Source organism: Molothrus aeneus, chromosome 2 (assembly GCF_037042795.1).
Source record: "Molothrus aeneus isolate 106 chromosome 2, BPBGC_Maene_1.0, whole genome shotgun sequence".
NCBI classification, from domain to species: Eukaryota; Metazoa; Chordata; class Aves; order Passeriformes; family Icteridae; genus Molothrus; species Molothrus aeneus.
Window position 1 is genome coordinate 95,576,497 of NC_089647.1, and position 26,484 is coordinate 95,602,980.

General features: G+C 35.9%; 1 protein-coding gene across 4 annotated transcripts in view; it reads left to right on the top strand.

The window, feature by feature from the left end:
- The window catches only part of STS (steroid sulfatase), a 107,261-nt gene that overhangs the window by 21,630 nt on the left and 59,147 nt on the right, over positions 1-26,484 (top strand). For all 4 annotated transcript variants that reach the window (XM_066545337.1, XM_066545341.1, XM_066545338.1 and 1 more), the window contains exons 3-7: positions 2,342-2,494; positions 4,190-4,311; positions 7,638-7,760; positions 13,366-13,789; positions 23,493-23,629. In XM_066545337.1, the coding sequence (XP_066401434.1) occupies positions 2,349-2,494; positions 4,190-4,311; positions 7,638-7,760; positions 13,366-13,789; positions 23,493-23,629 (952 nt within the window). In that variant the 5' untranslated portion in view covers positions 2,342-2,348. The remainder of the gene's footprint in view (positions 1-2,341; positions 2,495-4,189; positions 4,312-7,637; positions 7,761-13,365; positions 13,790-23,492; positions 23,630-26,484) is intronic.

Here is a 26,484-nt window from a genome sequence, read left to right on the forward strand (position 1 = left end):
ATTCAATAACCTTTTGGCTGATTTACAAAATGACAAATGGAGTTATTAAATGAGGCTATCTTCTGTGGGTCTTGCAAGCATCCATGCAACTCTACATAATGTCACCCTTTTTCAACATGCCCATTGCCATTGTCCTTTGAGACCTTTGTAGTCTGAACATAAGAGTAGGAACATAAGATCTGGCTGCAGTTTATTCCTGTCCTCTTGGGTCAATTTGGGAGTTAGTTGTTCTCTTGGAATGCATGGGAAACAAATAATTTTTGTTTATCCTTTCAGGGAAGAAAGGCAAGTGTGCACCATAGTAGGGGCTATACAGCTTCGTTAGTATGGTTGTTTGATGAAGGATGAAGTGGATGTATCCTATGCAGAAATGCATTTACTCTCTTAAACTTAGAGCTTATGTGTTTTATTTTCCATGTCTGAAATGAAGTAGATTGCTTTCCATGGGATAAGCAAGAGAACAATATACTGCAGTGATAAGGCTGGGATCTTTAGAGGCTCCTGGTTGAAGTCTAAGCCAGAACTATGATCACCAAAGTGTTTATAAAATATACCTTAAGAAGTGAAACATAGTTAATATAGTAATTGAGTTAAAGCCCTCTTTGTACCTATACTTCCTGACAGAACAACAATAATGAATTTGGGAATCAGAAGTCCCAGTCTGTTTTGGTTGATCCCTACTATTTTGATCTCTTCTCACTTATGTTAGTCCCAAATCTTATCTTCCCAGATTCTTTCCAATCAGTTCTCTTCATTGACCATAATCATAACTCCTCAGCTCTTTCCTCCCAGACATTCCCTGTTCTCTCTTGCCTCTGTTCCTCAGTTTTGTTTTCCTGTTCACTGTCATCCCTTCCAGTTTCTTTATTACTGTGCCATTTCTCCTCATTTCTGCCTGCAGTTCTCATTCCAGCTGGTTATCAACTCCCATTCTTGCTATTAATGTCAGAGTAAACTCTTCTAGTTCTGCCTATTTTGTCTCCTCTACAAATAGTTTTGCCCATCTCCTTTCTTTGTGAATCTGTCTCCCTTAATGTCTAGTCTCTTTGTACCAGGTCTTTCAGTTTTGACTTCTTTATCTTCTCTCCAGTTACATTATCTACCATAATTCATTGATTTATAAGATTTTTCTTTCTTGACCAGCTATCCACATTCTCTCTGGAAATTATTGTCTCTCCTTTTTTTACCTTTTCACTTACAAATTTATACCTTAGTTCTGGTTTCTTCCACTTGTTGTCCAAGAATAATGCAGAGTGCAGGTGTGACTCATGCCTCACCTGCATTTTAAAAAGGCTGCCTGCATCCAGAAAAGATGGGAATCTTACTAAGAGACGGAACAGAGTCTCTGTTCTTTTTGATGTGTGTGCCTGGCACAGTCCATTCCAGCCTGAAGGCACTCAGTTTCAGCCAGGACATTGTCAGTGCAGTTTAACACAGAGATTCAACAAGTTCTGATTAAGGTAAAACAGCATTCATATCTTGCACGTCTGCAAATGCTCTGCTTTTACTATAAAAGCGTATAATGGTATATTGTGCTGTGTACAATACATCCTTCTTCCTGTTTTAGGTTGGATATGGCATGGGAATTGTTTATAGAACATTGTGATATGATATAAAATATTTTTAATTGATTTTGCTATGACCCTGGTATTTGTAATGTTTGTGAAGAGCCTTTTCTTAAACGTTCCTTACAATAATTTTATAGTGCATCTCTTCACTCTCTTTTCCATAATATTTATAATTTTCCAGAAACTTCAGCTGGTTTTCTTTCCCCATTGTTGAAGAGAAATCAGTAATTTACTTCGTTAGTGGAATTGATTAACTTTTTTTTTTGCAGTGAACCTTGGAGGTTTAGGTCCTAAATGATTTCAGATTCTGTATTACTTAAATAACATTTGTAGCTGGGAAGAAAAAAAAAACCAACCAACCAAAAAAAAAAAAAAAAAACAAAAACCAAAAGAAAACAAAAAAAAGCAAACATGCACACAAAAGATAAAAAAATCCCCAAGCTTGGTAGCTCTTATGATTTATTGCTTTATAGTAGTGCATATGTATATGCAAAATTGCCACTGAGGTTGTACCTGGTTCTTTATTTGTCTTTATTTAAAGGCCTCATCTGTGTAAAGGAGTAGAAGGAAAAAATACCCATATACTAAAATATGCATTTTTATTTTTAAGAAGTGTGAGAGAAAAAAATGCTTTAAAAAACTTCCAAGAAAAAAAGCACCATCTAAAAGCGTTCAATCTTTCTTTTTCTCTTTTACTATGCAAAGTGTAATGATAAGAATAAATTATATTAACAATCTATTTATTATATTTTCCACGTGTTCTTACACACCAGGAGGAAGATGGGGCTCCTTTTTCTTCTAATAATTTGCCAGTGTGCCATAAACAGCATCAAAACACACAGTGTTTCAAAGCCCAATATAATTTTACTGATGGCTGATGATCTTGGTATTGGAGACCTGGGATGTTACGGGAACAGAACCTTAAGGTAGGATGATAATTTAGTGGAGTCATAGCTTTATATTTAGTTTTCAATGGATTTTTAAAACTAAAAATGCTAGAATATTCAGAGTTTGATTAGGTTTCTTTATGAGTAACCAAATTTATTAACTTTTCCAGAGATTTGAATATTCAATCCTTATTTTCTTTTTTTGACCAAAGTCTTAGCTAATGCATTTATCCTGCTGAAAAGTTGCATTATAAACAGAGGATTGAGCAATCAACCAAATAAGGGTAGCTCTAGAGAGCTAAACTATAATCAACAATTTTCTTCTAGAATATACATGACACAAGTAGTATGCATTAAAAGTATTTTGAAACACTCATGATTTGGGACAAGCTTGTTGTTAACTAACTGGAAATAAAGAGCTGATATTTGCCCTTAATTTATCTTCATACAGTAGTCAATGTATTAATTAAAGCAAATGTTAATATACTTGAATAATACATTAGTGTGCCCTGGGATGTTTCTTGCTACCAGCTTAGATGTGATGGTTGTGTAAACAGAGCAAGTGATATCAAGCCATTGTGTTTCAGTGGTGCAAAGTTAAATAAAACATTCAGACTAAAAGCACTGTCTGTCAAATGTTAAATGCCCTTTTTCCTACTGATAGTTAGTTAGAAGTAAAATCTTCTCATAACTCAGAAAAAAATACAAATCAAGTTACAGCTTCAGGTTTTAAACAAGGAAAAATACATAGAACATTGATGCTTGGATCACTCCCCTCACAGGCACCAGAACAACCTCAAGATCTATATTCTCTGCTGAGAGAATTCAGAATTAGATTTTTGGAATATGATGAATTTTCATCCTAGTGATTGTTATCAGTAGGTGACTTTACAGATAGAAAATAATTCCATTGGAAAATTAATGTTTCTGACTATTCAGACTTAGATGATGGGAGCACTAGTGTGCCTTGAGGTCATGGTCATTAATCTCCAGGGTCAGAGAGCTATTAGAGCATGCTGCAGCTGCTGGCCAGGCTGCATTAGTAATTTTTATCTGTAGAACCAAGGACACAGGATTTCTTCCTGCAGGACCCAGTTTTAATCTGCATGATGAGCCAGGTCACAGACAAGTTTCCCATACAGATATGGAAGCTAGGTTGTGCCCCTGGGTCTAATATAGCAGACATAATCATGTCAGACATGTAGATATTGTTAATATAGAGCATAACACAGACTCATAATCATTTGAATCTCTTCTAATAGCTTATAGCACCACACAACATTATCCCAACCCCAAAAAGCCTGTGCTGGAGAGAAACTGAAGAGGCATCAAGTAGGGAGCAAGGAAGCACAACCTTTCTCTAGTCTCTCTTACCCTCATTACTGAAGCAAAAATGTTGTAGAAATTACAGTTCTGGTCAAGGAACACATTAAAAAGGGTTGCAATACTATAGGTCCAGGTGTTGCAGTTTAACACTGGCCATGAAGAATAGAAGAAAGTGGAGAAAAAGATTTTTGCTGCAATGTTACAGTGTCTCTGTTCAGATGCCCCTTTTAAAAATATCTGACATGATAGTATTTGGAATTGCAACCCCACCATCCATTTGATAATTTACATATGGTAAATTTTTACTGGATTTTCCTGATAGTTCTTGCCTCAGATGCCTTGTTCTTACCATGCCTGTATCCAAATAACCATCTTTGGTTTTTTTTTCATCTGCTTGTGTTTTTCCAGAACCCCTAATATTGACAGGCTAGCAGAGGAAGGAGTGACACTTACTCAGCATATAGCAGCATCCCCACTTTGTACTCCAAGCAGGGCAGCTTTCCTGACAGGGAGATATCCTATAAGATCAGGTAAAATGCCATTACTTTATTTATATATAAATAATTTATCTTATTTACAGTAAACTATATGCAGGTATTTTGTCTGGCCTTCCTTGATTTGTTTATTATTATGAGATTAAGTAATGGTAAATGATCAGTCCTTTCAGTGACTGATCAAGCTCAGCAGAGTTGGTCTACATTAAAAATATTTCACATCTATGGGGAATTTTCACGTTTCAGAAGAGTTGACCCAAAGATAAAGTTTATTTAGTGAGTAAATTTTTTTTGTTTAAATAGCAACAAAGCAATCTAACTGTGGTTATTTAATGCCAACATTTAATCTAATGTTCTGGACTGCATCAGGCACAACATCACCAGCCAGGCAACGGAGGGGATTGTTGAGGGCAAGAGAGCTGCTCTGTGCTAGGGTGGCCTCACGTCAAGTGCTGTGGGCACCAAACCTGACAGAGTTCAAGAAGTGTTTGGACAGTACTCTGGGGCACATAGTGTGACTCCTGAGGATGCCCTGTGAAGGGCTGGATGTTGAATTCATAGATCCCTGTAGGTCCCTTCCAATTAAGCATCTCTTGTGATTCTGTGTGATTGTGTGTAGTTCCTCCACTATGCAATGACCCCAGGCTCTTTGCCTGCCTCCGCAGTTGCTTTTAGGCTGCTCCCACTGTGTTGGTGGGCAGCCCAAGTATTGAACACCACAGAGATGCATCTAGAAAGACTCAGTGGAAGAACCTAGTGTAAATACTTCTTCTCAGACATTTCAATTTCTGCTAAACCTTTTTGTTTAGACTGATGCCTCAGGTTTTAGCTTTTATATTTTTCAGATTCTATTCTGCTTTAGCGTGTAAGTCTAGGCTTCATATTAGGGGATAGTAAGCTCTCTTCACAGAATAGGTAGACAAAACAATTCCTTCTCTAGCTGGGGGCCCAAGGACAGCCAATCCAGATCTCAGGCCCAAGAGCATAAACAACAGTGGACCGAAGAGAGAAAAAACAGAGAAAACAAGAAGGGTGGGACTTCATGGTCTAAAGATGTAATTGGACAATTAGCTCCAATATGCTAATGGACCAAAACTTATAAAAATGTAAGACCCCATGACCTGTTGCCCATTTTGTGGCCATTTTGGGTTGTGCTACCCAAGGTGGATCTATTTGAGGCCTCTTAATGAATACCTACTTTACTCTTTAGCTCTGTCTAGTCTCTGTTCTAGGTCAGCCTTCACAAGACATCAAGACAAATTGTTGGGTTTGTGTTTTGGTTTTCTTTTTTTTTTTTGTAGGGGGGAGGTAGGGGCAGGACAGTTCATTAAAGTACTCAAGTTGCCCTGAAAACTGGGAAGAAGAGAGTAAAAAATATCTCATCTATTTGAAGTATTATTTTTGTTCCATATCTACCCATACACGGCATTAAGTATCCTGTGAATACATCATGCATTTAATTTTTCTTACTTTCAAAGTACCTGATCCAAAGCCTATTTGAGTCCACGAAGATCTAGTCTGTTTATTTTAGTGTGCTGGGACTGAGCCTCTCAGTGCTTAGCCATGCAACTTTAACATTCCCTTAACATCATTTTTAGCAAGGATCATTATACATTAATCAGATCACTTGTTCATTAGTGGTAAAACATCCTGTCCTTGCTTCTGGGAATGAAAGCAAAGCAAGACTCTGGAGCCTACTTGATACGTTCGTGCTCACTCAAATCAAGTAACAAGCTTCTGCAAAAGTGCCAGCTAATATAACTTGCTAAATTTTCCATTAAATTCATCGGCAAAGGAAAATTTTATATACCTGTTACAGATACATTGCTATTAATATTATTGTAGGTAAAGTCACAGGTCATTTTCCATTTTGTTGCTTGTTCTTATTTCTGAAAAATTAAGACTTGAACTAATTTTTTTCTTCACTGATCAGCTCTCAGACATACTTAATCATTTCCATGTAGGTACAAAAATTGAACTTTGTCTTACTTAAGTTACAAAATTTCTAAATATGGACTGCTTCCCAATATCAGTGAAGAACTAGTAAAGGCTTATTATAGAAGACACTAGAATCATGATGTGGAAAAAATGTTAGAAATATAAATCTCCCGCTAATAGAGCTAAAGAAAAAGATTCCAAAATGCTGTACTGGATGAGACACAAGCTCACAAGAGAAAGGTAATGATGAAAAAAAATAAAAATCATGCTTCTGTACTTTCATTCTGGTAGCTTAACAGAATTACACTGATTTCAGTTACAAGAGCTTGAAATATGTAAAAAAATATAAATAAGTAAAATATAGATAAATATATGACTGAAGCTATCTGAAGCATTGATGAGCAAAACTATCTGGGGTGAAAAACTGAAGTCAGCATTTGAAGGGTAGGTTGAGCTCTCTTTAATAAACCAGTCTAATGAGTCATTTTCTCATGTAACCACAAGGGATACCTGAGGGAGGATTCTGGTTATCTACATCAGTCATGTAACTTGGGCACTGTAATCATCCAGTTGCATAATTTAGACTTCCTGAAGATACATCTGCACAGATTTGCATAGATATTCTCTGTTCCTACTGTCTATTTTCAGTGCCAGTTCTCATCTGGAATCCTAGTAATCTAATTTTCATGAACCTGAGCTCTCAAGTTCCTCATCCTGAGTGCACTTTGTAAGCTCATTTGTGTTTCTCATACTCTTAGCATATAGAAATTACTGTGCCTTATTTAGATGTTGTCTTGTTAGCCGGTACCTGATGCTCCTTTAGTGCACTCCTTCAGTGTGCAATGTGTCTTTATGCCACTGGAGCACCCCATCAATGCTGACAGCTCAAACCACTCTATTTACAGGATCAGATTCCCTCTTGCTCTTTCTGACCTCATGATATTTACATGCCTAGAAGTAAGACTGCCCTATTTCAATATGACTTCTCTCAAAAAACCTTAAAGGCTTGTAGAAAACCACATATGAGGACAGGGGAAATTCTCAAAGTAGAACTTGGGAATGATCTCACTTAGTCCTCATCTTCCTTCCTTCCCTGTGTACAGGAAAAATAAATTATGCAAGATCAACTTCTTAAAATTTTGCTATACCTTAGAAAATCTACAAAAGAGGCTACAGCTGTTTATGTGATGGCTGGTCCCATGGTTATAAGCTCAGAATTTTTTTCTCCATGTCTGTTTCTGGTGTCAATACAGGAAATACCTCACTCATCTAAATGGATGATTGTACCTTCCACTTGCAACACGTAGTGTCCGATTGTAATATGTCATTTAAGTGATACCGCCTATGGCAAAAAGGTGCATGCAGGACTAATGAATGGAAATTCTTTGTATTATCCTGGTCTCATTCATTTTTATTGTATTTAGGAATGGCTGCCTTCTCACGAGTTGGTGTCTTCTTATTTTCTGCCTCTTCTGGGGGACTTTCTTCTGAAGAAATAACTTTTTCCAAACTCCTGAAGCAGAAAGGTTATGCGACAGCTCTAATAGGTAAAATTGCAGGCATGCACAGCTCTGTTTTCTTTCATTTCAATGAAAAGAACATTAACTTCCTGTATAGGCTTTTAAGGGCCTGCATTAAGCTTTTCTGCCCCACAGCATAATGAATTTATTTTTCTGGAACAAAGCTGAGCACATCCCCATGCCTATGTGAAACACTAGTCAGGTAAGTATGTCTAATTCACTTGTGTAGTTATAGTCTCATTTTGCATGGTACTGAAGAAACGTGACAAACAAACTGAAAATTATTCAAGCTCTTTAAAAGTTTTCAGTATAAATAGGAGTTTGATTACATCAGAGAGACAATGAGGAGTTGATCACAGGGCTGCAAGTCAGCAGTGTGCTTGTTTTTCACCAGTGTTCCCATACAGTAAATAACGCTGTACCTGGGTTACCATCTAAGTCATCAGACAAAAATGGAGATGTTTCTAGGAAATTTCTCATATTATTTGGTAGATATTTCATATAAAAAGGTATTTCTCTCTCATTATAAAGATAGTTCAGAAAACTGATAGCAGCATAAATATCCAGTGATGGGCAAAAGGAATCATACTAGGTTAATATTAAATAGAATTGGAATTAATGTCATAAAAGTATAACATTAAAGGTTTCTGAGTTTTTTTTCTTAATTTGGCCACTGACTTATTCCACACTGCTTATATTTTAGAAGATTCTTGAGAAATTTAATTTGTGTTACATAATGTGTTTCTGTATTGGAATTGCCAGGGAATAGTTGTGCAGAGAATATCATACTGGAATATTACTAAATTGATTTAGATGAAGGATGCATGCAATTTGTTTTTTAAATGAAACAGAAACTTGCAATTTTGAGAGTAATTTCTGTTTAAAAACCCAGGGTGTTTAGCAAGGATAACAATTCATGCCAGTGTTCAAAAAAAGTCTGTATTATGTAGATAAACCAGTGTCAGCGTTCTAACTAAAAATCCTACTTAGCTATACCTCAGTCTTATAAAGCATAAAATACCATGATGTCCTGAAAGAATGAAAGTAGAAAACCATAAATTCTTATCAGAAATGTATTTAATGTAGGTATACTTGAAGCATAGTTCAAATAGTTCATAGTTTGAAAAAAAAAGCCGTTCATAATTTCTCATGTTCCTTGTGGACTTGATTTCTATTTCTCTGTATTCAATTAAAGACTGTGTTTTTTCTGTTTGTAACAAGCACAGTAATACAACTCATTTTCTGGGGCTGACCCAGTTAATGTTCTTTTTTTAACTAATTTTGCTGCAGCATGACAGCTTGCCACTTAGATCTCCAGAAGTTCTCTCCATGATGCTTAATGAAAAATTCTTCCAAGTGGCCTGAGTGATAGCTATGAGACCATAAAATGTAATATTACCATATCCTTGGAGTATAATGAAGGTTTCCAAAAATCAAGAAGTACATTAAAATTAGGGATAAAGCATATGTAAATGACAAAAAGAAAAATTATGTAGATTTGAAGACTAGATAGACAGTCTGATTCACAGCCAGCATATTTTCTGCTTTTGCTGGTGTTCTTATCACATCATATTGGTCTAGGTCAGGGAGTCTTTGCTTGTTTCAATCTAATTCAGCAGTTCCCAAAAAATTAATTGTCATATCCTGCACCAGTGATGGATTGGTATAAGGTTAATTTGAAGCCTTTCTGATCCTCAAGCCTGTAGTGTCATTTCTATATTTTTGGTCAATCTCCTCTCTGAGGACAGTATTTTTCTTCCCTAGGTGCATTTTTGTTTCTTTTTAAATTTTTTTTTCTCCTCTGAATATGTGCTTTCTTTTGTTTGATATGTCCCAAAATATATTTTATCTATAAATCTACTTTATGTATACACTTTTCTACCTCATTGTTTTCCCCTGTGACATAAAGAAGGTGACAACCAATAGCTCTGTCAGGAAAGCACACAATCAGATCTGCAACACAACAAAGTTCTATCAAAAAAAGCAGATGCATAGAATGCATAATATTTCACCAGTAGGAAGAAATGCTGGTGTTTTGTTGGAAATAGCAACTCATAATACAAAAATTCCCCTTAAATTTGATAGATAGTATTTTAACTACTGCTATACTCAATTACAGTAGAGTAAAGGTTAATTTCATCACTGTTGCTATCCAGTGTGTTGTCCAGCATCCAGAGAAGTTTAAAATCCACCTATGTAGCTTATATCCAAAGCTAAAATACTAATTGATAACTGGTACTTATTTCTTTCAGAATGAAGTATTTTAATGTTTGGGCACATCACAGTAGTAAGGTGTCCAAGATTGACTGAGTCTATGGAGTGGAGTTAATACCACAGTTATTCATAAAACAGCCTAAAATCTGTCCATGTTAATACCATATGTACATACACTTCTTATAAATTTTGCTATGTACTTCAAATAAATATATTTCCTAAGAACATAAAATATTTCTGTTTGCATCTTGCTCCACATCTTGTACCTTGCCATTTGTCCGAAAAACACAAAATTATTCCAAAACATATTTTTCATTACATAAAAATCAGTCTTTGTACCAAAACCACTACAGTATTTCTCCTTTTTCCACTATCTGAGGGAAAAATACGGGGGAAACATGGATTTCTGTAGTGTCCTTAAGGTTCTGCATTTTGAAAAATGGAGTTTCAAGTGAAATTTCTTGGCTGAATAGGACTTGCTTCTCACTTCCACTTGCCTTTCATTGCATTGCTTTCATTCTGCAGAAGTCTTAATTGTGGTTGATGGAGAGGGAAAAAAGCCTAGGTCTGAAATTATTATGGTACTCATAATTTACAATTCACTCAAAAGCTTGGTAGAATCTGTTGAAATGCTTATGATGCTTATGTGAAGTGTCCATTCTATGAAGCATCACTTGGCAAAGAGATGAGAGCATTTTGCATTGCTCTCAGATTCAGAAGGGCCCCAGAATCTAAAGCACATTACAGTAATCTGTTCAAGCACTAGCTCAAGGCAGGGGTTATTGTCACAAGGAGTGAAGCAAAACATGTATTGTGCACCCAGCCATCACTTGCTTTTTCAGAGTAATGCAGGATCTATCAAAACCTTCTACATCCCCAGCCATTTGAGAATGGCAGTTGTGTCATTCCGTCACAGCTCCCAATATAATTTGAGTGGGGGCTTCTGTTGTTTCTCCTGTTAACCTGATCTCTGCTTTGCTTGGCTTAAGTTGCTTCTCAACAAATCTTTTTCTGAGGCCCAAGTTTGTCTTGACATTGAACAATTTGTTGTGCTTGCTAAAGAAGGTCTTTAGATAAAAATAGGACTTATATTTCTCCCTGCCCTAATTTGTTATTGCAAGGTTTTTCTATCCTGGATTGTAGTTGAGATCCAGTTAAAAAATCCACTACGTATCATAAGAAGTGACCTTGAAGGTATACTTAATTTGTTTGAGTTTCTTTTTCATATTTTCTTACTGAATTATAGGTGCTTTGAGATTAACCTATAATAGCAAAAAAAAAAAAAAAAAAAAAAAAAATTAAGCCAGAAGAGCATTTATGTTCATGATTGTAAGCCTCTACCTTTAAATCACTTATCTAACTTGATGACAGTTGTTTCATGCTCACTGTGTTACACATCTGATTTATGATTATTCCATTAAGAGACTCATTCAAACATAAGAGAAAAATTGAAGCATTTCTTTTCAAAAATCTGTGTCTTTGGGTGCTGGGAATGAAAATCAGAGTTCCAGCCTTACCTAGCCCTTTATAGCACCATTATAACTTCTGAAATTTCAATAAAATGGTATGTATTGCTTGTTTTTTTACTGACCACAATAATTTTTACTGGACCGTATCAAAAGTAGTGACCAGAACCATTCTCTGCAGAATACCACCAGGAGAATACCACTTCAGGTGAGGGGCCATCTGACAGGGAAAAGTTCTCATGAAATGAGAAATGTGTAGAGGCCTTAATTTCACTGGCACATAAGCAGACTTGAAAATGTTTTATACTTGCTTTGATGATATACAGAAGTTACTTTTAACTTAAGACCATCAAGATACATATGAGGACAATTGGACTCAACTAAGCACTCAGATTCAAGATTTCTGCTTTTTCTCCACCTTTGCTGACAGACAAACTTAGGCATATGACATTCTCATCCTATAACTCAGTTCTGTTATTAGTAGAAGAGAAATAAGTACATCCACCTAATTTGCTAAATTTTAAAAAAGCAGAACTGATCCCCATGTTCACCCTCTTTGGTACTGCAGTACCTGTCACAGCCAAAGGAAAAAGTGCAGGATGAATACATTGTTCTGGAGACCCAGAAGGAGATGTTCAGGACTGTTTGCATCAGGACTCTCTTACAGTTGTGTAAAAGCTGGCTTGGTTTGAAAAAGGGGAAAATTCTGTATATGCTTTTTTTTTTTCTGTTTTACATTTACTGCCATGAATATTTTGAATTCTCTGAAACAAGTATTTCAGATTTCTTTGGGGTAAATTATGGGAATGAAGACTTACTGGATTTGTAGTTTTTCTTGTTTATTTCTTTTGCAATCACAATCCCTGAATTATGCTGGTCATGTTTAGGTGTTTGATTCAGAAAAATAAATAAAGTTTGGCCCAGCAGTATATAGTGTTATCTGTTTTGTCAAGGCCAGCATGCTTTTTTAAATTATTCAGCATGTTTTTGTGCTGAGAGCAAAGGCATAGCTCTAGCCATAAGCTAACTCAATAAGCTTAACTGAATTTGATTTTTTTTTATAATTATGCATTTTATTCAAATAGCAGCTACCAGTTAGGTCTGTTGTGCTAAGCAATGCATAAGCATGTGGTAAGAGGTTGTACCTGAGTCATAGAATGAATTATCTAGATACTTACCATAATCAACATGAATATAGATTGTATTAGTATAATGCAAATCAGACTCAGTGGTCAGACAGGGTCCAACATTACTGCAGAATTAGAGTGATTTCCTAGTGGTACAAAATGCTGTGAGAGAGAGTATTTGACAGCAATTTACTTGTTACTGTTGTTTTAATTTATATATATGAAATATAAATACAAAATAATCAGCCTTGTATATATATGTGTATTTTGAAGGATGTTGGCAATTTCAGAGATTTCACAATCATTTAAATAATAAATGCTTTAATAATTTTCCTATTCTTGATTTATTTTCTATTTGTTGCTGTTTTTTTATTATTCTTTTGTCTCTTTTTAACTAGTCAAATTATTTGCCAGAAAAACTTCAGAAAAGATATTTTGTACTTCCATATTTGTTCTTCCTCTTCAATCAGTAGCTGCTACAAAACAGTATTATCTTATGACAACTACACATGCTTAATTTCCAAAGGTATCTGTCTGCTAGGGCTCTGTTGCTCTTCAGTGATCTACTAGCCCACTCAGAATTTAATGTTCTTCAGCAGCAGCCATAATCTGTTTCTAACTGAGATGAAGAGAGAGACAAGAAAAAAAAATCTTTGATGGAGGCACAAAGAAACTTTCAATAGAAAATAGTGATCCACACAATAAATGCTGGGAGCAGGGGGATATCAGCCAGATAGTGACAGCTTTATGTTTTAAATAATGCACATTAAAAGTAAGTTTGATGATTTAACTACAAAAATACTCCCTGTCCTTCTCTCTTTGTAGGAAAGTGGCATCTTGGGATGAACTGTGAAAGCAATAATGACTTCTGTCACCACCCCCTCAGTCATGGATTTGATTACTTTTATGGCCTTCCCGTGACCAATTTTAGAGACTGCAAACCTGGCCAAGGCAGTGTATTTTTAAAAGGTGTTCAGAAAGACCTTGTCATCCCAGTCCAAATCACTGGAATCGCCCTTGTGTCTTTGGCAGTAGTGCAGTACATTGGCCTTCTCAAAGTACCCTTCCAAGCTCTGAGTTACTTCTTGTTAATAATCACAATTTCACTTGTGGTTTTGATTTCTTTCTTCTATCAATTTCGACAACTAAACTGCTTTTTAATGAGGGACCATCAGATTATCCAGCAGCCACTGTCCTATGAGAACCTTACTCAGAGACTGACAAAAGAAGCCATGAAGTTTATTGAAAGGTAGGTTTCTAACTGTGTTGTAAGTTAACATTGGCATCTCATGATGACAGTGCTTCTGAAAATTAGGAAAAAAAGTAAGCTGGTGGGCACAGGGAATATGTCATTATATATGATTGTAATTTTTTCCTTTAAAAGATGACGTTAATCTTGTTGGTAGGAATGACTGTTTGGTTTCCTCCTGTCAGGTATGTAGCTAATTTCTCTATAAAAAGGGAAATGTTTTATTCTTAAGAATTTCATGTAAATTGAAATATGACAAATATTTTGTGGTGTGACTTAATTCTGTGAAAGCACAATGCAGAGTCATAATTCATGACTTTTCTGGAATGGGGAGATGTTCTTCATCACTGAGTTGATGCATCCATTAAAAGGCATTCATATGGCTAATTTTTTAAGATACTGGCATTTTAGATGACTCCACTTTTATAACCATAATTTTGAAAATATTTGATTTTCCAAAATTAGGGTGCTAGCTTCTGCACCTGGGACAGAATAACCCCAGGCACCAGGACAGGCAGGGAGTGACCTGCTGGAAAGCAGCTCTGTGGGGAAGGACCTGGGGGTGCCGGTGGACAACCATCTGTCCATGAGCCAGCAGTGGGTGCTGGGGGCTAGGAAGGCCAATGGGATCATAGGGGGCATTAGGGAGAGCATTGCCAGCAGGAAGGTGATCCTGCCCTCTGCTCAGCCCTGGTTGAGGCCACATCTGAAAAGTTGTATCCAGCTCTGGGATCCTGAGGACAAGAGAGACACAGAGCTCCTGGAGGAGGTCCAGCAGAGGGCAATAAAGTTGATTAAGGGATTAGAGCATCTCTCTTACAAGAAAGGCTGAGATATCTGGGCCTGTTCAGCCTCAAGAAGAGACAACTTAGAGAGAACCTTATCACTGTACATAAGTATCTGCAGGGAGGTGTCAAGAGGACAGAGCCAGGCTCTGCTTGGTGGTGCCAAGCAATAGGACAAGAGGCAATGGGCAAAAGCTGATGTACAGGGAGTTCCAGCTGAATATGAGGAATAACTTCTTTCTTGTGCAGGTGACAGTGCCCTGGAACAGTTAACCAGAGGGGTTTTGTAGTCTCCCTTGCTGGAGATATTAAAGAGCTGTCTGGACATAATCCTGGGCCATGTTCTCTGGTTTGACCCTGAGGGAGGTTGGGCCAGAGGATTCCACTGTTGTCCCTTCCAACTTTACCCATTCTGTATTCTGTGATTCTGTGAAAAAAAAGGGTGTTTTTAAAACTGTGGTTTTAATATTGGGCCACCTAAATATTGGGTTACAAAACCATCCTAAATCATGGTTCATTTTTGCTAGGTCAGTTACTTCATAATTGTCACCAAAGAGCTCTTAATGGGATTAAGTCAAAAAAGTATACATTTGTATATTCTAAAATAGAAATCAATGTATTTACAGAAAAAAATATTTATTCAATTTAAATTCTGGAAAAATATGTGTATGTATTTTTCTCCACCACTTTTGACACAAATTGCAGCATTTTTAAAAATACTAAATCAAGATAAAATCATATTTTAACATATAGAATTACTATTATCCTGAATTTCTATTCAACACCCCTGAACTACTATTCTTTAAAGTATGTAGCATTAGTTTCTGTGAACACATGCAAATGGTGTCATTGCTGGATGAAAACACATACCGGGAATCTGCAGCTAAATTTTGTAGACTTAATGACTTTACAGAGCAGCTGCTTCTAGCTGTTAGCAAGAAAAAATGTTTATTTAAAATCTTGATCTCATACTGCAATTTTTTATCATTTCCATCCTTATGAATATTTGATGTGGCTGTTTTTACATATTATACCGAAAAAATGGTTTTTATAACAAATTTCCTTAAATAATTAAGTGTTCCCAACGATCAACATTTTCATAAGTATTTATAAATTAACTCAACCATCTGTATTTCCTCTTGGTGATGGGGATAGATATAAAGATGCCTTCTCAGATACATTGTAGATAATTTAACAGTGAAGTACTTTGTTCTTACAAACACATGAACAAACACATTTGAAAATTGTTAAAAGATTACTTGCTTAGTGACCAAGCGTTTGGTGATTTCAAAAGACTCAAGTACATGAACTATTTGTTGGTATATTCTTCCACTATTTGCAAGTATATAAAGTGCCTGTAGTGATACTGTTAGGTGTATCTATTAATGTTTCACTAGTTTCAATGCCATGACAATGGAATGGTTGCCTCAAAATAGGTGAGTTCAAGATGGAAATTGATGGTGGAAAGCTAGTAACTCTTTTAACTGTATTAATATGTGTAATGTGCACAGTTTCACCCTGTAGATTAGTGCTGCTGTTTGACCCCAGTGTTTAGAGCTGGCAAAATAATGTATAATCTAAGTTAGCATAGCTTTGTTGACCCAGCTAGAGGTAAGTGACTTTACATCATTTAGGCACTTGGCCTCAAATGTCAGTGTAGGTTTCAGACAACACTGATGTTAAATTGAAGTCAAGGTTAATAGCACATATTCATAATTTACAACAAACTTTGTAACAGGAGTGCTGTAATTACAGTGAGAATTATAACCCAGACTCTTCATAGTCAGTGTTATATTAGAGGATATCCAAACATGTTAAAGTATTGAGAAGCAATTAGTGCATTTGAGCAATCTTAACTGTGCCCTTTAATGAATGCACATGCAAACTATATGACCATAAACCTTACTCTTGGGGAAATGAGTAATTGGATTAATGTTCACTGAACTGATCTGCCCCATGCGTTAGTGTGAGCAACAAAACCAATATTTGCTTTGACACACTACTTCTGACATGATAGAGTTCATACCTGTTAAATCCAGCGCTCCAGTAGACCATTGCTTTCATGAATAATCCACTGACTTTGGCCATTTGTAGGCGACTGGCCACCAAGAGGTAACCAGGTTGCAGAAGTGAAGGGCCACAAGTATTTTGAAAGTCACAGTGCTTAGCAGCATTCTTGTCATTCCAATTCTTTCAGCCCTTTAGCCACATGTTTGAACACTGAACTTGTCACACAGTCTCCTTTTCTTCAGCTGACACATTAAGTAGCAAACTCAGTCATGTACGCTGTTAATCCTTGTGTACAATTATACCTGAGAGCAAACAATCCTGAAGTTAAAGAATTCAAGCTTTCACCCTACCTGGTTCTAAATACACATTTCATCATCAAATTAAAATTATCAGATATCATGTGTCTTTTAGTTGGTTAAGTAACTTTACAATAAATATATGATGAAGCTCCAGTCTTCACCAGCACTGATATTTCCTGTAAAGCTTTTTTTATGCTATATTTATATGCAATGTATATGAACATATTAATTTTCCAATGTTTTATCTATGTAAGTTTGTTTGCTTATTGCCTTTATTGCCTCTAGAAGTTCTTCAGAGTTCAGGTGATGGACTTCCAGACATTCTCTTTCCTAATTGTTTCTCAGTAATTTTCAGTTTTGTGACTTGTATAAGCATCAGATTCTTCAGAAGGAATAGGCAAAGTAGGAGAGGCAGTGGGGTAGACCTTTATGTTAAGGAGTGTTTTGATTATCCAGAGCTTAATGATAGTAGTGATAGGTTTGAGTGCTTATGGGTAAGAATCAGGGGATAGGCCAACAAGGTAGATACCAAGGTGGGAGTATGTCATGGACCACCCAGAAAGGATGAAGAGGAAGACAAAATATTCTGTAAGCAGCTGGGAGAAGTCTCACAATTCCTGGCCTTTGTTCATGTGGGGGACTTCAGCTTACCAGAGCTGGAAATGCATTGCAGTGGATAGGAAACTGTGTAAGTGGTTCTTGGAGTGTATGGAAGACAACTTCCTGACATAGCAGGTGAGTGAACTGACCTAGGGAGGAGCCCTGCTGGACCTGCTCTCTGTGAACAGGGAAAGACTGGTGGGGGCTGTGGTGCCTGGAGGCTGTTTGGGCATAGAGACCACAAAATGAGAGTTTGTGATTCCTAGCAAAATAAGGAGAGAGGTCTTCCAGAACTACTACCTCAGACTGCTGGATGGCCGATTTTGGCCTGTGATTCTATACAATCATTAGAATTTGTATTTTTAAAGTTTTATAATGTCTTCATAGTGTACAGCTATGTGCTATTGTGCTTATTTTGGTCTGATCTTTGGAAAGGTGGTATTGTATTTTATCTTCCTTAGTCCAGTGTTTGCATATTACAATTTTTGTTTGTTCCTTAATAGACTGAAAGAGACCAAATACAAAATTCAATGCCCAAAAATGGCACTGGAGAAGAATGTATGCAATTACAAGTGTCAGATCTGGTGTGTGAAAACAGGTAGTAGTTTAGTTGCTTACCCTAATTGTAAGTGGGCAGGTCAGCTCTGTGTATGTTAATTCTAATTGCTTTTTCCTGAGAGGAAGTGTTTACATGTCCTAAACCTAATAGAATGCTCTCTTGGTATTACAATGTATTTGAAAGTCAAATGGGTGCTACTTATTTCATGTTAAATTCAATGTGGTTGTCACTCATACATCTTCAGCATGCCTTTCAATACCAGCTGCACAGAAAATCCAATTTTGCAAAGTGCCGGGGTCTGTTTTCTAGCGTATCAGAAATTAACAACACAAAAATACCACTCTGTGATACAGAATACCTCTCTGAGAAATTTCTATACCTGATCACAAGTAATAATAATATTTTTTAAAAGTCTAATGAAATCTAGTTTTTTGAAAACAGTATTTAAATACTAACATGAGTATATTTAAAAACTGTGGTGAAGGTGAATTTGAATCTTCTTGCCTAGTTTGACCAGTCATAGGTTGCATAAGCATAATGTTCAACATTTTGTAACAGTTAATAAATTGTAAATTTTCTCTTTATCTATTCTATTTTAGTTCTTGAAACGCTGTTGCAACAACTGTTCAAATTTTTTGTTAGCTACTGTTGCAGACTGTGGTTTAGAGTTTTTCCATGTATCATTAGGTCTCAAGATCTAGCAGTTGTCATGTTGCACTGAAGTTGCAGTTCTCAAATCCAGTGTTTTTTTGAATCCTACAAGAATATTCCTTATATTTTACAGCTAAAAAAAAATATAGAGAAGAATTTGTGTATCTCTGTATACATATAATGTATATGTGCACATATATTAAAAAATGTAGTAACTTATAAGCTCTAGCAACTCTACTAGATCTTCATGTGTTTTCTCCCAGACCTCTGATTATGCCTTTTGAACAAGAAGGTAACAGGAAGAAAGTGTGGGTTCATATAGGACTTTACCAAATCTTTAGATCATTTAAGAATTATTAGGGTCCTCACTAGTTCTGCAGTGATTGGCAGACTGAATGGTCAATGGAACACTTCTAAAACAGAGGTAGATCTGTATACTGGACTCCAAAGCTTTGTGAATGAGAGGGTTTAGTAAGGAGTTTTATTTGTACTAGATGATTTTTTTTTCTCCATGCTTACAAAATTTTCTTTCAGAGCGGGAGAAAAAGGTTGTATAGAAAGGAAATAAAAACATATGTGTTTACCTTAAGTATTTTAAGGAAGCAATGAAGACATGAAATTGGAAAAGTAGAAGCATCTTATCTATTGGCATAGAAGAATTATTTAAAAAATCCAGATATAGTGGTAAAAAATTCTACTTTTAATATCTGCTAGAAAGAGTCAGATTTTCTATATATTTGCATTTTTCCTTCTCTTTCTGTTACATTTTCAACACCTTTTATGGTTCTTATAAGTTATCCCCCAATAGTCTGGAGTTCTTTTTCTGATTTTGAAAAAAATTGAAAATATGACATCTGTGTTTGAAGGTGTATATTTTAAAAGAGCAGGACAGAAACATTCATTCATAAATTCATTCAGACTAACAAGAATTTTAGCACTGTTAGCAGTCAGAACAAAACAAAATCCAGCATATAGAAACAGTCCTGCTTTCGTACAACTGAGCCAAAATTTGGCTTTTCCTCCTGCAGGAACAAGATTAATGAAGTGTATTCATCCACTGCTATCACAAAGAGCACTGTCTTACTGGTGATCTAATCTGGAAGTAGTGGAGGCATCTGTGGGGAATAAGCACTAATTAATTTATCCACTGGGGGCATACTGAATAAGAATAATTTTTTTTAGTAGAAAGAAAATGACAGGAAAGGAAATGTAATGTTTCTATCTGCTTGAGTTGACACAGTGGTGATTCACCTAGAGTACTGCGTCTAGGTGTGAGGTGCTCAGCACAAGAAAGATGTGGACCTCTTACAGTGGATCCAGAGGAGGATCAAGATGATCAGTGGGATGAAACTCCTTTCCTATGGCTGAAAAAGCTGAAGTTGTTTAGCATGGAGAAGAGAAGGCTCAAGAGAGACCTCACTGTGGCCTTCAGTACCTTGAGGGGGCTTATAAAAGGAGGGAGAGAGAATTTTTATAAGGACAGATAGTGGCAGGTGATAGTTTTAAACTGAAAGGGGGCAGGTTTAGATGAGATGTTATGAAGAAATTCATTACTCTGAGAGTGATGAAGCACTGGAACAGGTAGAGCAGTTGCAGATGCCCCATCCCTGGAATTGTTCAAGGATTACCTGCTGGTCATGCTGGTTTTATTGAGGCCCAGGATACAGTTGGCTTTATGGGCTGCAAGCGCATATTTTGTCAGCCAATATGGAGCTTCTTGTCAACCAACACCCCCAGGTCCTTCTCAGATCTGTTCCCATTCCATTCTTCATCCAGCCTGAATTTGTGCTTGGGATTGACATAACTGTGGTGCAGGCCTTTTCACTTGGCTTTGTTGACTTCATTAAATTTTCATGGGCCGAAATCTCAAGCTTGTCCAGGCACCTCTGGGTGGTGTTCCTTCCCTGAAATGTGTCAACTGTGCCACTTAAGTGCACAGAAAAGCCAACAATTGCCCAAGGAGTTTTCAGAGCAGCAAGCATTTAGGCAGATTTGCAGGAAAAACGTTAAAAGACTTGGGTTCGAAGCACGAAGTCAGATTAGTTTTAATTGCTCTCTCACACACTTTAAAGCTGTTTTTTATAGCTCAGGCCTGAGCTGAATCCTTGAGTAATACAAAGACACCTCACTATACAAAAGAAGAACCCGGTACTTTGCAATGCAGACGAGTCACCAGCAATGTGATGCTTTAAGATGTTTTCAAGTTCCATTAAAAGCACCCCGAAGAATATCTTATGTCAGATGTGTGTAATCTCTCTAGCTACTCAATAAATTGAAAAAACTGTGTGACTCATGTGAGGATAAAAGATCTCAAATTTTTTGATAAGGAGATTCTCTGTGTTTGGACTGTGTAAAAGATAGTGGAAATACATTTTTGAAAGAGCTGTTTTTTGAAGTGGTTAAGGAGTTAAGCTGTTATTGTCAAATTTTTCTCCCGCCTACTAGCTGGTATTGTCATTCCATTTTCAAGGTCAGAGTAAAGGTATTTAGTCATGATTCTCCTCAAAGTGTTTTGGCAGGAGATAAATAGCTGCCTCTGATCTTTTAGAGGATATTAATAGGTGAGACACCTCTCCACCCGACAGCAAGCTGTCAATCAAAAGCTGTCAATTGTAGTTGGAAAAAAGAGAATGATGTAGTGCCCTTCCATATCAATCATTGATTTGATGACTCTTCATGAAAGTTAGATCTTTCTGTGAGTTCAACAAACAAAACAAACTTGAATTGTTACATCTTGAAAATAACATTTGTAATGGAACCTATTGATACTTTTAGCAAAGCAAGAAGGCAGTTATGAGAATGCAGTGTTTCTATGGCATTAGAACAAGGTAGTTTATATGAAAACTAAATGTAGCCTGCCGTGTTAAAGTACAAAATAATTCGTTGTGGTGTTTTACCCTAGAATTTGTATATTAATCTCAATTCAGTGAATTGTGTTTAAGGAAAAAGTCAACAATAATCCCACAAATTAAAAAATGCAAGTTGTAAAACAAAAATGATCTGCCTTGAAGTAAAGTTCTCTAGTGAAAGGTCAGTATTACATTTATGTATATATTAAATAAGTAACTTTTAAGTATATGTCTTTTTTTACTTCAATTGGTGATATTTTCAGCCTTTTTCATTGACTCAGGGATCTCTTGTTATTTGTTTCTAAAATTGTGAAAAGTTCTCACATATATGACCTTTCAAATAGCAACAAACAACTTAATGGAAAGTATATCTTTTATGAAAAACATGTCTTAAATGTTTTGGATCAGTACTTTATATAATAAAGTAATACAGGATTTATGCACAAATGTTTGTGAGAGAATTAAAATATTTTTTATTCATCTTCCACATGAAGAATGTTTTTTTCTTCTGAGTTTCCTAAAAAATGAGAACTTTTTTATGAAGAAAAAATCCCCATCAGAAACACACTTATCAAGTGAGTAATATGGATAAAAATTTCCCATTCTGTGTTTATCTACTACTGTATATGCCAGTAGAAAAAAAAACTTTAATCATCCAACTTGTGAAAAAAACAGATCCAACCAAGGAGAGAGGAAAATGGATCATAAATATAGTAGATTAAACTTAATTTTTTTTCTTTAGGAGGAAACTATTGATATCAGATTAATCTCTTCTTCTACTTGTTTTCAAGTTCTAAGTGTTAGGATTTTTTTGTTCATTTTAAAGAAGTGTTTTTTATGAGCATGCCTGTATTGGGACTACTCTCTTAAAAAGGTGGATGAACCAACTGCTTGAGGAAATACATGGTCTCCCTTTGATGTTGATGTGAATCACAGGTATTATCCACCACAGCTTGGTGGGGGAAAATATGATAAATAAAACTAAAAGTAGTCTTCAATTAGCTGTGTGCTTTAAGATGAGATCCAGACAAGTGTTGTGGGTAGTGCTTTTGTGGTTCAGCTGATATTTACAATATGCATAATGTACTGCAAGTGCTGTTAGAGCATATAGCAGTAAATTTGGCTAGTACGGCACAATTTTAAATAAAGTAGTATAAATAATGCATAAGGAGAAGTACTTGTTTGAGCTGTGCTTTCACAGCCTGCTGGAATTGATCATAAATATCCTGTTGACAGATCACATGAAGAGCAAAATTTACAGAGAGTCTATTTATTGCACTCTTTCTCTTGTATCTGTTTAGGAAATAGACAGAAGACAATGGAGACTGTTCGTTACTCTGAGAACAAAAAGTTTTATATTGGTATGACTTTGAGGTTATGTAGAGTCACATGCATACACATACAGAGCTTTAAAAGGAAAGAGGTTTGGTCATATACCTTAGCCCATAATAAAGACCCAGGTCCCCATAACAGTTTAGTTGATCAGCTTCCACATGACTTTGTGAGGAAGGAATTGTGTTTCACATGGATATGTAGTGCTGAGGGTATATTTTTGAACAGAAATTGTATTCAGGTTTTTAAAAATATACATGTAAATTGTTGAGACGTGTTTGTATTCAGAAATTGCTAGATTCCTGCCTTTGAACAACAAGTCCTTTTTCAATATATATCACAAATAGTATTTAGATAGATTTTGTCATTTATTTTTCCTTTCAATTCAGTAAAAGAGTGGCATTTTTACTGGGTGTGTGTTTATTCAGAATTATCCTGTAATCAATTACATTTTTCCTTTTCACCTTTCTTTTTGTTTTGGTGTTTGTTTTTTTGAGGGGGTACAGGGAGCCTTTTTTAAAAAACTCTATTGAAGAAAGATTTATTTGTAGAAAACTTACTATAAAATACTGTAAGAGTATTTTGTGTAAGAGTTTGTGGTTTTGTTTTGTTTTCCAGGAACACTGATAGACCATTTCTTCTTTTCCTGTCTTATCTTCATGTCCATACTGCTCTATATGCTTCAGAAAATTTCCAAGGAAAGAGCAAGCATGGTTTATATGGTGATGCAGTGGAGGAAATGGACTGGAGTGTAGGTATGTTACACATGCTTCTAACAGCGGTGGAAGGGATTCATGATGAGTTGTGTTCATGTTCACCAAATTGAGAACAGCAATTTGTGTCTATAGTATATCTGTCATACTTGTTCTTTATACTTAGGAGAAAGAAACAGTCTTTTAGAAAGCACAATAATCTGAGCTTTTGTGATATCTACTTTATTGTCAAATTTATTGTGTCCTAAAAAAGCAATTCCCTTTGACTGTGAAAGTGGTCAATGCAGCATGGACTTAGCAGAGATGTGGACATCTAACTGTGGGCTTCTGAAGCTGAGTAGTTAAATCCAACCCTCTGAGCTTCTGAGTGCATCTTGCATATTCAAATGATCCTTATAAAACAATCTACTATTTTAAAAAGTGACCATATGATATCAGAATCAAAATATTTTCAAATTAAGTATATAATATGCACTCTTGGCAAAACTAGTTTGCTAATTATTTCAGTGAGTTCTCTGAATTACTGAAATCACCAAGATGAGATCCACTTCTGTTTATGAAGAATAGCCCAAAAAAATCAATTTGCCTTTCAGAGCCTTCCATTCTGTCTGAGGCTGGAGAGGAATTGGTCCTTAAATCTTTCAGCAGGCTTCCTGTTTATCTAGATGTATAGAAGTGTTTCTCTGATTCCAGAGATAATCACCTGTGAAAACAAGTAACAGTTCATATTTGTAAATAATCATATGGTAGAATAGCAGTATTGTAGGCACTAAATATGACTTTATGGTCCTCCTTCCTCTATACCTCAAGTTGATTCTCTTCTCAGTACAAGTCAATGCAAATTGGCTTTCTTCAAGAAAGCTTTCTGACAAAATTTCTATTAACAGATATTTAGCTTTGGTGCATGCATAAATCATGCCAGTATGAGCAGTTAAACATGTATTCTTTGCATATTTTGTATCAGGAAGTCTAGTTGCAGAAACAATGGGCAAAAGGCAGTGATTTGTAATGTGCTTATTGCAGTGTTTACAGGAATGGGGAGAACTGTTGTGGGAAACTGTAATGTGCTTAGGAAGGGTTTTCAATGTAGGAGATAACAGAACAACACTCTTTTGTAAAACATGTTTTGTAAAGAGAGAGCAGTTTTTTTTTTATTCCAGTTCTATCAACCCTGAATCTTTACCATGTCTATCAGTGGCCACCAGCATTTGATCAAATGGGTACTTGCATTAGATAAAAGAATGCATGTGTTATAATTTGTTTGCATCCACATTGTAGCAGTCCACTGGGCATTAGCTCGTTTTACTGTCTGTGTTTGATTTCCTGGGGTTTTTTTTTTTCTGTTGTGCAATATTTACTTTATTCCAGCCTAATTGGTTTTTTTTGCTGCTGCCATTACATTTTTCTGTTTTCTTGTCCCCCAGAGAGTGTCTCTAGGGTTTAAACAGCAAGTTGGAAAGCCGGGTAGCTGACATGCTGCTGTTTCAGGCTATTTAGTGATACAGAGGTGGTAACAGGTTGAAAACCACTGCCCTTTTCCAGAATGACCACAAGCTCTTAGGAGATGTGTCAAATAAACCAACTGTAGGACAGAAGCATGCTATTTAAAAAGCAGGGCTTTTAAAATCTCTGGGCTAAATCAGAGATTCAAGTTTAATGGTGATAATATAAGAAATTAGAACAAATTTAGAGAAGATACATAAGTTTCCTCAGGTATTGTCCTTTTCTGGTCATTACATCAGGGACAGTAGAGCTAGCTTAATCAGGAAACAGATCCACAGATCCACAACTGTCATTTACTAGTATAAAAGCAACAATTTTTTTTTTTTGGTTGATCTCAGTTTTGGTTGTGTCTTGTAAAAATCTTCTTGAGATGAAGAGAGAGATGGCATATTTGCTCCAGGACGTAGAAAACGTGTTTAGTTCCTCTGCTACTTTCTCCTCCATTATTAGCATGATGAAAAAAAAAAAAAGCCATGGCTGTCATTTCCAAATGAATCTGGAAGAATAATATACTTTTTTTTTTCAGTTGAAGGGAGTACTTATTTCCATTAACTTCCACTGAAAAGTCCAGTTTTAATGCATCAGCTATGTCAGAGAAAGTAGATTGATTCACTGTACTGCTGATGTCAGTAACCAGTATGCTCTTGAAAATGCCTCTGAAGATGAGGCAGTAGAAAAAGTTTTTAAAAAATTGTCTAGAAAAGATGAAAAAGTGAATACTGTGAGCTTTTCAGAAATGGAGGTTTTATCATTCATTTGACAAAAATTAGTATTTATGCATAGATGAATGTAACTTGCAAGAGCAGTAAGAACAAGATAGCCCAGATATAACACTATGCTGCAAGATTTTCTAAGTAAAGACAACACAGCATATGAAGAAAACATGAGTGTATTGAAATCTACATTATAGAACAACATCAGAAATCTTTGACCTTTGGTAGGAAAAATACACCAACTTTCATTGAGTTCTAAAAGAAATTTACAGTGGTTTCTGCTGACTGAGTCATGGTGTGGAAGGCCCTTGTGGATGACTTAAGAAAAAAAAGTAGAAAAGTAGTAGAAGTTGCAAGTAGAAGTACTACCAGGTACCAGTGATGACATAAAGACATAAAGATTGAACAATCGAATGCAACAGAAATATTATTCCTTATTTGAGAGATCAGATGGAATCAGAAAGATTTTAGGTGCCATTTCCAAGAGAGAAAGCAGAAGCTTTTCTTGTAAGATGGAAAAGTCCACTCAAGACTCAAAATTCTAATTACAAAACAGTTCCATTTTCATTTTTTATTTATTGAGAATCAATACCAAATTGGACAATTATTCAATTGTAAGGCCATCATCATGCTAGGAGGAAAAAAGCCCAAAGTACATGTGAATAAAATACTTCTTTGAAT